Genomic DNA, 14873 nt, shown 5'->3' on the forward strand with positions numbered 1-14873 from the left:
GTAAAAAGATTCTGATCAACACGAGACATCGAAATTTGTAAAAGGATATTGGGAAAAACCAAAAACTAAAACAAAAAAGAAACAGCTGATCTATGGCATGAAGGCTTTTCCTCTTTTCCTTTTCTGATCAACACAATGCGAGGTGAGACCTAGAAATATTTGTGACAATAATAAAAATATTGGTTACCTAAGCCTAATCCTTGTTCTGTATATGACAACAATAATAGAATTATGGAATGTAAAGGAGACTCTAGTAATTATCACGTATGTAGTAATTATCACATATCCATTGATTGGAACTCCAAACGGCAGCAATCACTTTGTAGTAATTACCTAAACAAACTGCAAGTCTTAGAATAGTAACACTAAGAAATTCATAAACAGAAGATAATGACATTCCACTTTGACAAAATAATAATAATTAATAAAAGGTTCTTAGGACGATAACCCCCACAAGTTAAGGGAATCATCAACCCCCATTAGTTGAGGAAATGGTCAAAGTACATTTCATACGATTGTCAATAATACCTCAAATGGTTTACTAGTTGAAAGCCCTACACCAAAATTCAAAATTAAATGCAAACTAGCCTAACTACAAAACAATAAAATCTTGTTAAATCACAAGTAAAAACATGAAGAAATTCCTTGGAATATTAAGCTTTAGACAAAAACTGACACTGCAATTGGAACTCCAAACGGCAGCAATCACTTTGTAGTAATTACCTAAACAAACTGCAAGTCTTAGAATAGTAACACTAAGAAATTCATAAACAGAAGATAATGACATTCCACTTTGACAAAATACATTCTGCACCAGCTATAAGATTTTCCAAACCCAACGCCATCTCTCTTCATTCATATACTACCAACATGGTTAACTATGACAATATCATCAATTTATTTATCCATGATCATATACTTTGTTTTGCGATGAATGTGAAGACAGAAGATAGAAGAAAAAGAAAAAGGTGGATAGATAGATAGATGGAGTGACTTACATAGTTTCTGCTGCTCCAGGGAGGCTGTGTTGTAACGTTAAGGGTTTGAGTTGTTTGAACTCCTTCTAGCGTGTATTTTTATTTTTTTTAGGGTTTGAGTTATTTTGGAATTATAGTAAAGTGGTAAGGGTATTTTTGGAAGTTAATAAGAGAAAGCAGGAATGGGAATCGTATCGACTAGCCCCCCCTAGTCGATCTGATACCTAGTTTTGAGGGAATGTGATTACGGATTTTGAGGTGGGGCCCATTTATTTTTTCATTCCTGATTGCAAGTAAACGCAGGGGAAGTCAGGAATGGAAATCATTCCCTTTCCTCCCATACCCATTACTGATACGTAAACATGCCCTTAGAGCCTTTTTCACTTTGAGGGGGGAAGAAGCCATTGTTCTTCCCCCCTCTCCCCTCTTCTCTTCCTCTCTTCCTCCTTTCACCTATTCCCCCATTTTCAGAGACAAAGGGTTTTTCCTATTTGTCTTAGTTTTGTTATGATTTTCATCCAACCATTATTGGCGGCTGCGGTTCAGCGTCGGATATTCACCTGCATTTCGGCGTCGAATCTCCACCACCATCTTTTTTGCAATTTCTTTATGTTTGGAATAAGTTGCAGAGACTCTTTGGATTCTCTGTGTAGTTTTCACCTCTCATTTTGTGAGAGTTTTTCATCTCTCCTTTGTGAGAGCTTTATTTGTATTGTTATGGCTTGTTTTTTTTTCAAGCTTTATCTCTTTTTTATTATACTAAGTTTGCAATCTTAGTTGGGATGCCTATGCCAGAGTTTCTTCGATCTTGCCTGATCGTTGGTGGAGACATACCTGATTTTCTTAATTTTGATATTAGACCGCTCCGTTATTGTAATGGCCCTTTTGTAGCTAGTTTGTATTGGCCCTTTGTGGCTAGTAGTTTTTTTGGCTGAATTATGAATGCAATCATAGAATTTCTCAACCAAAAAAAAAAAACTACAAGAGAGGGTTCTCTCACACTCAACCAACATGCACTACAAAAAAAGAAGTCTTTTTATGACGCATCGAAAATACACGTCATTAAATGTGATAAACTATGACGTGTTTTTAAAATGCATCATTGAAGTGAGTTTATGACACTGTTATCACGACATTTGCTTGACGCCTCATAAAAATCATTTTCTATGACGTGGGATGTGTGTCATTGATTTGAGTACATTTAGATGACGCCTATCATACGTCGTTAACATTGTGAATTTGACGACATCTTCTATATGTCATGAAGTACTTATACGACGACGAAGGACCTGTGTCATAGATGTATCCTATACGACGACGCAGGACCTCTGTCATAGATTTTTCTTAAATTAACGACGTCTTCTACACGTCATGAAATACTTATACAACAACGTAGGACATGCGTCATAGGTGTTAAAAAAAAATTAACAACGTCTTCAACACGTCATGAAATATTTATACGACGATGCATAATGTGCGCCATAGATGTACCCAAAAATTTTCATCCTCTAGGGCTCTTTTTTTTCACGAAATTTTAATTCCCCCGCTACTTTCTGTAAAACTCTCTCGCTATCTCCAACTCCAATTCAGACCCAAAAAATAAATATCCTACCCTAATTCCTCTTGTTCTCTCTCATCTAGCAACCACATCACAAGACCTGATGCATCTTGGTTCTAGTTCTAAGCAAAAATTCTATTCGTTCCCAAAGCTCCTCATGTCTGCACTCTCAAGGTAACCCTTTCTCTCTCGCACTCTTTTTCTCCAATATTGATACAATGATATCCTTCTCTCTCTCGCACTCTGTTTCTAGGTTTAAATTATGTGTTTCTATGTACTGTCCGTTCCTGAGATTTTGAGGGCCCTGTGCGAACTTAAATTGGGGCTTCACATAATCTAATACAAAATACTATAAATAAAAATTTGGCATAACTTAATGTCATAAACAATTTTTTTTATAACTAAAAATCATGAATAAATATGTAATGACAATCAGAAATCAAATTCATAAAAATTTAAATGTTTCTATTTGATAAAATTAAATGTTTGGTACAAAAATAAGCTCATTGTGCCCCTACAAGGTCCTTTGCTGCCTCCAATAAGCAATTTGTGTTTAATAGGAAAAAAAAATTAGCAATCACAAATTAAAGAGTAGTTGCACACAAATTCCTGAAATTTGAATTTGACTATTTGATTTTGAGTGTTCTTTATGAATATAGAAATTAGGGTTTTCTCTTTTTGGTGTTGAAATTCCTGAAATTGAAAGAATAACTAAAATTGTCAAAGGATTGAAAAAAGAACCAAAGAGAGATTAATGAATGATGATGATTACTTACTTGAAAATCAGAGTTTAAAAGAAAAGAAGAAGCCATTAAGTTTTTTTGGTTTTGTTTTGAATGAAAAAAGTACTTTTCTTAGGTGAGAAATTTTTTTTTAAATTTTTTAAAAGAAAGATCGGAGTAGAAAGTGTTTGGAGGATATATATATATATACTCCTCGACTTCAGCAAGAATCGAACTCTGGCGCTACGTTAAATGGAGAAGCGCTAGAGCCAACTCCACTAGACACGCCATTGTGCAAATGTCTAGCACACTATACTATATATACATTTCCTATAATATTAATATATATAATATAAAGAATTTTTTTTTTCGGGGGGGCCCTTAAGAATTGGGGGCCCTGTGTGGTGGCACCACTTGCGCCACCCCAGGGCCGCCCCTATATGTACATAGTTGGGTGATTTCTTAATGTTTCTATTAGGTTATTTCAATTTCTTAATGTTTCCATGACGTGGAACAGACGTCGTGCTTCGAAAAAGTTTCCATGACCCCTCCTTTCGACGACGCGGGTTACGACGCCTGATCCCCGTCATTAAATGCTTCCATGACGCAAATCAGACGTCATAGAAGGGCTTTTGTGTTGTAGTGATGTCATGGAGGTTCAAACCTTAGATCTCTAGTCTGCAAGTCAATGTCATTTTCCATTGCGCTAGACCCCATTGACACCACTCCTAATTAATTTGTGTATATATAACTAAGGAAAATACTTGGCTCCTTGCATGTAAAGAGTCATTCCTTTTTGTAGACAAATCACAATATGACGTATAGTCTTTCGTTCAATAATTTGAATGAATTACATTTGCATATGCACTAAGAGACGAATGACTCCTGTAAGGAGTCAAGTAGTGGCCTATAATTAATCTCCATAGGCATTTTGATTAAAATACAAAATCTTCATCTTCTCCATAGCGGAGCCCCAGGCAATCATGGTGCGGGCAAGGCACAGCAGGTGTGCAGCTTGAGGTTCCATTACCAGAAACTTGATGAGTTCCAGAGGCCCATGATGTTATGTTGACGTGGCTCATTCTGATTTTGTGCAATTTGGGCTTGCTGCACAGTTCAACGTGATTGCATTGTGCACAGCGCTGGTTACCCTCACTCCAGTATATGTCACATTGCTCAAACTGAGACTGCCTTTGTCTGCCATATTATTATAATTAACTTTTGCATATAATTAGTAATTATTGTTGGCGTGACTTGTGGATATTGACTTACTTTCCTTACACACCAAGAATTCCTATTATAATTGTAATTGATTTACTTTAATTCCTGATTTCCTACTGCAAATAGATTTAGGAATTTATTATTTACTTGCCCATTCAGGTTTCGTTGTATTATAAATATGACCTCCTACAAGGAGAAGAATACACAGAAAATTCCCACAAACAAATATTCTCTCATAGTTTTCATATTTTAGCATGGTATCAGAGCCTGGTTCGATCTAGGGACCTGTGCTTGTGTTCTTCTTGAAATTTAAGTCCTCTTCTCCCCCCTTAAGAGGGGGGAGGGGGAGTGAAAGGGATATGTTTATTGACCTATCCCAATTACCTTGACATATTTCCATGAAGATGTTGCTTATTTCTTGACTCCGACGACCCCTTCTCTTCAAGGGGAGAGGAGGATTGAAGAGAAGTTGTGTCTGAGTGAATTAGCTAAAGTTTATATGGAAGAATTTATTGTTGCCATTGTCTCTACTGCCGTGCTCACAGGGTTTCTGTGTTCTGCCTTATCTACAGCCGTGCTCACAGGGTTTCTGTGTTTTGCTATGTGCCCTATTTTTTAGGGTTTGCTCTTGTGTTTCCGCTGTGAACTTTGTTTTAGTTTGTCACTTGTTTCACTCGTGGTTGACTAAAAGATCTTCTCTACAATTGGTGCTTCTCAAGTATGGTGTCCTGTGACTCGCTTGTCAAGTTGGGCCTGCGAAATATCTTTGCCCAACTTGAGGGGGAGTGTTGGCGAGTCCTTATTTCATAAGAATTTTGGTTACTTACCAATTATATTTTGTCCTATTATAATAGATATTATTTTATTTAGTGTTATGGGGGTTGATGATTTTTTCAACCCTCATGGAGGTAGCACCACCGACTCATTCTCTCATTCTCCACCAACCATCGTTGAGTTGAGTGCCCAGATGGCTCCGCTCCTACAGATGCAGACTTTGACCTCCGAACCCGACCCCGACCCCAGACTCCGAAGACGACCCCGACCGACGACGACCTCGACCCCGACCCCGACGACGACCCGACTCCGAAGACGACCCGACCCCGACCCCGAATTTGTCTCTGATTCAGACCCTGATCCTGATTTCGACTCCGACTCCGGCCTCGACTCAGGCTCAGATTCCGATCCCAATTCCTACTCAACTTGTATCCTATGCATCTTCCGCTGCACAGATTATGACTTCTCGACTAACGACCCCGACACATGGACCAGATTGCGCATTTTGTGAAATCCGAGGATCAATTGGCGGATATTTTGACAAAGGCGATTTCCAGTAAAGCATTCCACAATTCACTAGATCAGTTGGGCATTAGCGACATCTATGCACCAACGTGAGGGGGAGTGTTGGCGTGACTTGTGGATATTGACTTACTTTCCTTACACACCAAGAATTCCTATTATAATTGTAATTGATTTACTTTAATTCCTGATTTCCTACTGCAAATAGATTTAGGAATTTATTATTTACTTGCCCATTCAGGTTTCGTTGTATTATAAATATGACCTCCTACAAGGAGAAGAATACACAGAAAATTCCCACAAACAAATATTCTCTCATAGTTTTCATATTTTAGCAATTATATTGTGTGTGGATTTAGTTGTTATACTGTCTCGGGTTTAAATCCAGACAACACTCTTAATTAGACTTTCAAAATAATAAGCTTATTGCTTACCTGCCAGGTCTTGATCCTTGCTCCATACACAGACCCTTTAAAAGTACAATTTCCCACAAACACTTATTCAACTCTTTCATATGCTCCACCTGCTCCAAGGCTTCCCACGCTACAAGAGACCGAGTTATATTCATTTTCATATTTACTCCCTCATGCAAAGTTCTGGATTCGAGTTCTAGTATCCGTGTAATATATGTGAGAGTTTAATATGCTATCACCCTTCTCAATAGGAAATGTCCTAAAAAATAAAAAAAAATTATCTCATTCATATCCTATTTATACATTTTCCTAGTATTGCCGCAAGTGCATCCATCTCTCACAATAGTGAATGTGGAACTCACAGTTTCACATAAATTTTTCTCTTATCCGTCCTGTGCTACCTAATAATACCAGACCAAAAATAAACAAAAAATTAGGTTATTGACATACCTTATTCCATGCCCTGGGCCACACATAATCCCCCGTAATATTGATATAAGAAAAAATTTCCTTAATAGCAATGCAATCATCCCCTAACATTAATAATGAGTATTTTCAAGTCGTTATCATTCATAATAATAAGAACAAAAGCAACACGTAGTTTTTTTAAGAGAACCTCGCCAGTACGAAGAAAACTATTTAAATAAAAAAAGAATACCTGATAATTAAGTGGTAGATATATGAGATTACCAGTTGTAATGGTACTTTGATGGATGTTCACATTTGTTGCGGAGTAGAGATCAATTCCATCAGTGTTAGGGCTTGATTCAGGAGCACTTATATTGAGATGAGAGAGAGTTACATTTTGGCTGTAACTTATACCAATGTGACCTTTTGAGCTATTACATGAGTGAGTCCCCTAAGCTGAAGATTAGGGCAGTTGTGGAGGTGTAATGCCTGCAATATATATATCACGCTTAATAAATTAGCCAATTCTTAATTACCCAAATTCTATTGGGGTTTTTCATATTATATTTATCTATAATATGTAGTGAATAAAAAAAAATTCATAATATTTAGAAGAGTGTCTTACTCTAGGTCTATAGTAGGTTCCCACACTCTGAAAGGGACCCGAATCTTCTGCTTGGATTTTCTCTGTCATGATCTACTTTACTTTTCTTTTATGCACGCCACCTCATTAAAATTTCATCCAAGGGACTCTAATGTTGACACATCACACACAAAACCCAAATAGCTCACAATTTTTATTTTAGAAAATAAATATCCGATTGAACTAACTTGAATTAACGTGGTCTTCTTCCTTCATCAATTTTTTTCAGCATCCCAGCACGCTCTCCTTTCCAACCTCACAGTCTCTCCTCTTCCCATATGAAATTCTGTTCTAGCTAATGCCCAAAATTTCTCATGCAACTCTGGTACTACTTTCATATCATAAACCCAATCTCTCAAGTATGAAATATGAATCAAAACATCTGAGCCAAACAAACAAATAGTGAGCACAGTTGGCTGCATCTATTTTTCTTGGAAAACGAATGGCCTTTCTAGAGCAATCTTTACTTATGTATAGATCTATTATTTTAATTTTTTTTCCACATAATTTCTTTATTTTGTAATTCTAGTTATGTTTTTTTTTTTTTTTTTTGAGAAATAAGTGTAGGTTTATATTCCGATTCAGTTCAATTTTGATACGGGTTACGTGTGAAAACCATGGTTGAAATGGCTATGGTGGTCACGTATGACTCATTTGACATCTTCTCATCTTTCTTTGATGATAGCCCATTCAGTGAGAATATTTGTGTTGTGGTTCTTATTTTGTGAAGAACAATTATAGTCACAAGAATTGTGTTTGTTTCTATGATGAGAGTGATAGTAGAAGAGGACTAAGATAGAGGCATGGAGAAGATATTGTGTCTTTGGAAGAAAAAAAAATTGAAAAGAAAAAAATGGAAGAGAAAACGACTGCTCACGTTAGGTTTAGGAATTGTTTTTTATAAAACAAAAATTATGAGCCATCTAGGTTTTGTGTGTAATGTGTCAACATTAGAGTCCCTTATATGAAATTTTAATGAGGTGGCTCATATAGAAAAAGTGTATAGCAGATTATGATAGAGAATATCCAAGAAAAGGATCCGGGAGCGACCCCCCCTTTTTTTTTGTCCATCGGCGAGATCAAGGAACCAAAAAGATGAGCCATACATAGGTCTCCAAATATCGTGGATCCCACGAGAAAGGAGAGAATCAAAATAGTTCAAATCCAAATATCGGTGCCAAGGATCCATTTCAACATGACCATACTGTCTTGTTTCCTTTTTCCCTTGAAATGGTCGGGAAAGAAAACACCACTACGGATTGTGAGTTACTGATTTTTGTCTCGAATTTGGGGCAAAGTGGACAGAATTACTGGACACTCGTCATTTTAGGGTTCAAGGCACCGTTCTATCGGCCTGATGTGGTGGTTTCAACGCTAATTTAACGTACAAATTAAAACAAAGTTTCTGTTTTTAAAAAAATTATTCCTTCATAGGAGAGGACTTTCATAAAGATTGCCTAAATTAAGAAAACTTGCATAGCACGAGAACAAAAAAGGAACTGATTCTTCTCACACGATCATTTTTCTTGTCAAATCTTCGTACTGACGTTTAAAAGCGGAGAAAGTACATAAAATTCCCTCCAAGTTGTTTTAACCCACAGGAGCATAAAAGTGGGAGAGCTAATTAATACAAAATAATACTGCAAATGGATATTAAAATTTCAAACGCGGCTACACCTCAAAGCCCTAGTTATGCCTGCCTGCTGCTACCTTTGTTTGTTGTGTGGAGGAAGGGCTGCAAGTTTCGAGAGACCACAAGTTCAAAGACTTATACATCAACTTTGAGCTTCTACCTCATAAAACAAATCGTTTAAAATCAATCAGTCTGACAGAAAAAACAGAACGTCCTGCGACACACTCCTTCATCCCATCCTCCAATATCCCTCCAAACTGATGCCTTCATTGTAAACTGAGAGACCCACACTTCAATTAAGACGGCACTGCATACAACAATAGTAGATTATTATGAGTAAGTGGGATCCTGTTAATTCATGTAACAAAGTGGAGAACAGGGCATCAAATTTGAATTGGTGAACCGATTGAGTACACATCCCACCAAAAGCTCCCTCAGTTTTCAAGGGAAGATGTAAGACATATATACCACTCGTATTTTACCCCCTTTTTTCTGTTTTTAAAAAAGAACTATCCTTCTCTATTAAAGAGAAGAACTGTAACAAAATATTGCTGTTAAATTTTTCACTCGAGAAAACAAGTTGCAGGTGGCACTCCATGATCCGAATGAGTTATTCTCCACCCTTTATCCATTTTTACATTCCCGTATAAGACCCAAACAATTACGATAAAGAACAATCTCTACTTCTTTCCATTTTCAAATGATATACCAAAAACTAGCAGTTAGCACACAATGAGAAATCATCAAACAAAAAAAAGTAAGGCCGAAATACTATTTAACTATCAAAGTCGACCGTGTATCAGAATGACACAAAATAAACTTGGAACCCAGCAAAGAAAACATACTGTATGTGGCAGTATCAATCTGTTCAGGAAGCTCCTTTATATCAACCTCAAACCTTTCCTGAACCTGCATTTATAAACCCAAAAAGATTAAAACTGACAAACTGCAAAAAAAAAAAACAATAAACAAAGTGAAAGTTCAGAAGGAAAACTGATTCCATACATCATTAAGAACATCAGAGTCCGCTGCAGATGAAACAAATGTAATTGCCAGACCTTTGGTGCCAAACCTACCAGCTCTGCCAACCTGTAAAAATTTCGATGTAAACACTCGAAGTTAGATGCATGTATATTCACCAATATGTTAAATTTCATCTTAAAAGTAATAATATATCCAAACATATGTTTTGCATCAGGGATAATCTAAATAAGCTTATTCCATTCACAGTTCATCATATAACTCCTAAGAGACGCACAACACAACAAAATAATAATAATTGAATACCATTTGCATAAAAGATACACAACTGTGTATAAAAAGGCATCCGCAAATAGAATTGGGAACAAAAATAAGTTAATATTCCACACCGTACTTGCACTTCATTGGCATGCATATTCGATAGAACCATTGAACGTTCCAACCTTGCATATTAATGTTTGTCAACATGAACACAGCCACAAGTAAATGTATATGCATTCTTATCATATAAATAAATGCATTGTCAATATCGGGCCTCTCATTTTCTCGCAGCCACAAGTAAACCCATAATCCCTTTCTGGCAAAGATGCAAGGGCATATATTGATGTACTATCATAAGCAATACCCCCAAAAAGAAGAGGAAGAAACAGAAACAAAATCATAAAGACAAATATGATACCTACATAAAAAATTCAGTTAAACAACGGACTACTTTCAAACCAAGGAAATAATATTAACCTACCCTGTGTAAATAAGTGTCAGCAGAATCTGGCATGTCATAGTTGATAACGATGTTAACACGCTCAATATCGATTCCTCTGCCGACCAAATCTGTGGCCACAAGAATCCTGTTATGACCCTCCTTGAATCCTTTGTAGCGCTTCAACCTACAAAATGCATACCATTTAAGATTAAACGCCAGAAAATAACTTAGCCAAACAATGAGTTCAACAAGACACTACATATTGGAGATCAGGGCACTCAAAAAAGCTCGCTTGCTAAGTTTACATCAAACTTTATAAAAACTTCACACACGAAAAATCATCAGAGGGAAAATTACAAACCTTTCTTCTTGGTTCATTCCAGAATGGATGCATATAGAGGGAAAATTACACTCTGAAAGTAACTTGTTCAATTCAGCGGCTCTGCTTACGCTCTTGACGAATATAACAACTTGGTTGAAGTCCAGTGCATCAAGGAGGTCGTTCAACTTGCGGTTTTTCTCTGCCTCGGTTAACTTGATGTAGTGCTGAAATATCGTATATAAAGGTGAGATTCACATTAATGAATAAATATAATCAACTGAAAAGTCCACTTGCAAAATACAAACCTGTACTAGACCATGCAGTGTCAACTTGGCTTCATCGTCGACATATATTTCCATAGGCTGAAAGGAACAAATGTCACAGTAAATCATATTAGGGGCCTTCCTCAAGCTAATAGAATCCAGAACGAAATGAATGACGGATGCAGATCTCCTGAATCAAGATTCTGGTCCATCTGTTTTGTCTCCTCGAAGATACTTTTTCTAAATCACACCAAGCCACCACCATTTACACATTGACCCTCAATACTAAGAAATTTGACAGCTTACCCAGGCTGATCCCAGTTGACAACAACTCGATCACCCCACAGACCCACTCACCACCCACCCTCAACTAGCGAACCCCAAAATATCCTTGACTGAAAAAAATTAAACCCATGGGTGACTTACTAAAAACAAAAAAAAAGCCCAACCCAGAGGGGAAAAATGAACCTAAGGATATGGTAATGCAGAACACAAGGCACTCATCCAACAGAACTGTGAGAACTCCTAAGAGATGGCCTCCTCCTTGTGTCTCACTTTTTCTTTTTTACTCCAGTTGAACACCCTCGTCAAGCCGCAAATTCCAAATAAATGACAGACTATGGTATCCATATTAACAAAATGCCAACGGCAAGCACGTCATCGAACCGCCGCATTCAACCTAATTACAAAACTCTTGGAGAAAGTGGGATTATGAAAAAAGAGACTTCAAAATTGAAGTAGAATCGGCCATGGGACATTACATCTTGCATAAATTTCTTGCAAACCGGGCGGATTTCTTTGCTGAGTGTTGCAGAAAACATCATCACTTGCTTATCATGCGGCGTCATCTTGAAAATCTCTTGCACGTCTCTCCTCATGTCTGCACAGAGTATAAGGCAAATAATAAGAAAATGAGTGAACAATAACTGAGACGTACATGAAAATTGAAACAGAGCACAAACATTATCTGTAAAATGAAAAAAGAAGAAAAAAAAAATACCTAGTGATTCAAGCATTTTGTCACATTCATCAAGGATGAAATGCCTCACATTCTTCAAGGAGAGGTCTTTATCCCTTGCCAATGCCAATATTCTTCCAGGCGTTCCAACAACAATGTGAGGGCATTCATTTTTCAGCAAATCTTTGTGAAGTTTGATATTGACACCACCGTAGAAGACAGCAACCTTGAGATCAGGCAAGTACGTACTGAACCTCTCAAATTCATGACAGATCTGCACAGGAGTTAATTAACATAAGTTGGGAATTTATATACATGAACGTAAGGCAAAAAATTAATTGAACAATAATATTATAAGAAAGAATGCAAATCCCAAATGTACCTGGTAAGCTAATTCTCTAGTATGGCAAAGAACGAGTGCAGATACTTGGCCTGCTACAGGGTCAATCTGCTGCAAAGTTGATAGAACAAAAACAGCAGTTTTCCCCATCCCAGATTTAGCTTGACAAATGACATCCATTCCCAGGATAGCTTGAGGAATACATTCATGTTGCACTGATGAAGAACCAAAGAAAACCGCATCGATGGAACCATTGGTAAGTAAAACATAACCTCTCCAATCTTTTTATGAAAGTCTTTACCAAAAGCATACTAGTTCTCTGAATTCAAGATTATGATAGTAGAACAAATTACCTGCACAAACATGCATCAAATTGAATTAGAATTGAACACATAAAAAACAAACAAGTAGAAGATAAAAGAGAACAAGAAAAAAAAAAGCTACTGAATCCTTATAACGGAAGCGAATTTCCAAAACATGTGCAAACTCTACTTAGGAGAGAAGGACCATTATCTGACCTAGAGCATAGCAATCCAGGAAGCTAAAAAAACTCCACCAACACCCTTCCCATTAGAGAAGGGTGGAAAGTCCATTTTCAATTGTATTTGTGCATTTAAAAGAATTTACATGATACATCAGAACAATCATTTTTAGGATTTAAGATAACTAAGAGTGAATTCATCCTTCTTAGGATTTAATTTCTTAAAGGGCAAATTCATCCTTTATCGTCATTTGACTTGGAAAGGGAAAAACTGATAAGCAGTGAGTAAACTAAATCTAAATCAAAGCAGCTCCGTATCTAAAAGGAAATTCCAAATGAAACAAAGAGAACACAGGTTTGAAATGTCATAAGAAGAAACCATCCAAACTTCCACACGTTAACTAAAAAATAATTAGTCTGATGAACATTTATGACATAAACTGGAATGAAAAATATACTTGTATATATGGAAATAAGATCATGGGCTTAACTGACAAACTAAGGGTCAGGATAACATTGTTTGTTTTCGGCTACAAAAACCCACCCCAAAAAAAAAATATATATATATATATATCAATAAGTATTGAGTTTAAAAGTTTGCCTTCAGACGGATGCTCAAACCCGGAGTCCACAATAGCTCGAAGAAGCTCTGGCTTCAAAAGGAAATCTCTGAACCCTGAACTGTGAATTCCAACATATCCCCTGCACAAAACCAAAAATAACTTAAAAATTAGACCTAAATAGAAATCAGAAGCAGTCATGATCCCAGTTCGTATTTGAGCAATCTCATTCAAGCAACAGATAATATACAATTCATTGAACAAAAAGGTTGACCTTTTTCATTTTCATCCTAATTTCCTGTGTTTCCTAAGCAAACAAACTAAAACTTATTTCTCTTCGTTGCCCAATCAATATGATCAAGGAAAATAGGTCAAAATCCATAAAGCGAAAACTCACTTCTTAGGGGCTTCGCCATTGACTTTAGCTGCGGAGTCGGGGGCCTTCTCCTCCTCTTCTTCATAATCGACAAGCTCCTCCTCGTACACATCGTCCCTTGTTTCGCCCATATTCTGCTGAGAGAGACCTCCAATTAGGGTTTCGAAGCTTGAGACGCAAATTAGGGTTTTGAATTTTGAATCGGACAGACTTAAAACAAATTAGGGATTTGGAGAGAGAGAATATACCTGTGTGAAAGTGTGAGTAGGTTGAATTAGGGTTAGGGTTCGGAGTTTGGAGTCTGCAAACGAAAACGTTAGATGAAAAAACGAATTTGAAATTTTTCGCTAAGAGACTTGAGAGAGAGCCGGGATGAGACCTCGACGAAAAAGGAGAGCAGAGTGAGGTAGATAGGGTTACGAGGATTGGATTGGAGCCACATATTTATACAGCCTTGTCCCTTAATTGCCCTTGCCGTTTATCAATAATTACAACAACTGCTATGATTTGTTAGCATATTTCGTGGGACTTTTTCTTGAGTTACCAACTTAGCATTTTTTACCGATAAAAACTTATGCAATTTTTACTTACTAGAAATGAGAGAAGTGATGAATTTCGAATTAGGAATTTCAGGTTTCCGAGAGAGAAGAAACAAAAATAAGATAAATTTCTCTCTTAATCAATTTAATTTATCTTTTTGTAGATATTAAATTGTTAATTTTTACGGAGAACTCACAAAAAATTTATTCTCGTATATTAGGAAATGCAAAATAAACACAAGAAAGTCATGATTGAATAATTCCAACATATGAGTAATTATATAATTAGCTTCTTTTGCTAACCCCAAAAAAAAAAAAAAAAACTTTGCATTTAGAATTTGGTATTACAAGTATGTACAAATTATTAATTTCAAATTTTAATTCTTATTTAATTAAATAATGAGAGAAATATAAGTTGATAATGGTTAATTTTATATTGAAATGACATGTTTTGATGAAACTAACTTAGAGAGATTCTC

General features: G+C 36.5%; 2 protein-coding genes across 3 annotated transcripts in view; both read right to left on the reverse strand.

Moving 5' to 3' along the window:
* The window catches only part of LOC117619292 (probable polygalacturonase At3g15720), a 12436-nt gene extending 6094 nt beyond the window's left edge, over positions 1 to 6342 (reverse strand). Inside the window, exon 1 of the mRNA XM_034349215.1 lies at positions 6209 to 6342. Within this exon, the coding sequence (XP_034205106.1) occupies positions 6209 to 6342 (134 nt within the window). The remainder of the gene's footprint in view (positions 1 to 6208) is intronic.
* Positions 6343 to 8715: 2373 nt separating this feature from the next.
* On the reverse strand, positions 8716 to 14264 carry LOC117629124 (DEAD-box ATP-dependent RNA helicase 15). Of its 2 annotated transcripts, none has more exons than XM_034361633.1 (13): positions 14235 to 14264; positions 14104 to 14156; positions 13877 to 13989; positions 13521 to 13621; positions 12481 to 12653; positions 12141 to 12372; positions 11902 to 12020; positions 11183 to 11239; positions 10917 to 11101; positions 10595 to 10739; positions 9877 to 9960; positions 9717 to 9780; positions 8716 to 9178 (listed from the first exon to the last, which is right to left on the reverse strand). In XM_034361633.1, the coding sequence occupies exons 3-13, from the start codon at positions 13984 to 13986 to the stop codon at positions 9168 to 9170; spliced, it is 1281 nt and encodes a 426-aa protein (XP_034217524.1). In that variant the 5' UTR covers positions 13987 to 13989; positions 14104 to 14156; positions 14235 to 14264; the 3' UTR covers positions 8716 to 9167. The 2 variants fall into 2 exon arrangements, with proteins under 2 accessions (XP_034217524.1, XP_034217530.1); XM_034361639.1 differs by having other exon boundaries at positions 13877 to 13992.
* Positions 14265 to 14873: the final 609 nt, after the last annotated feature.

This window comes from Prunus dulcis, chromosome 1, assembly GCF_902201215.1.
Source record: "Prunus dulcis chromosome 1, ALMONDv2, whole genome shotgun sequence".
Classification (NCBI taxonomy): domain Eukaryota; kingdom Viridiplantae; phylum Streptophyta; class Magnoliopsida; order Rosales; family Rosaceae; genus Prunus; species Prunus dulcis.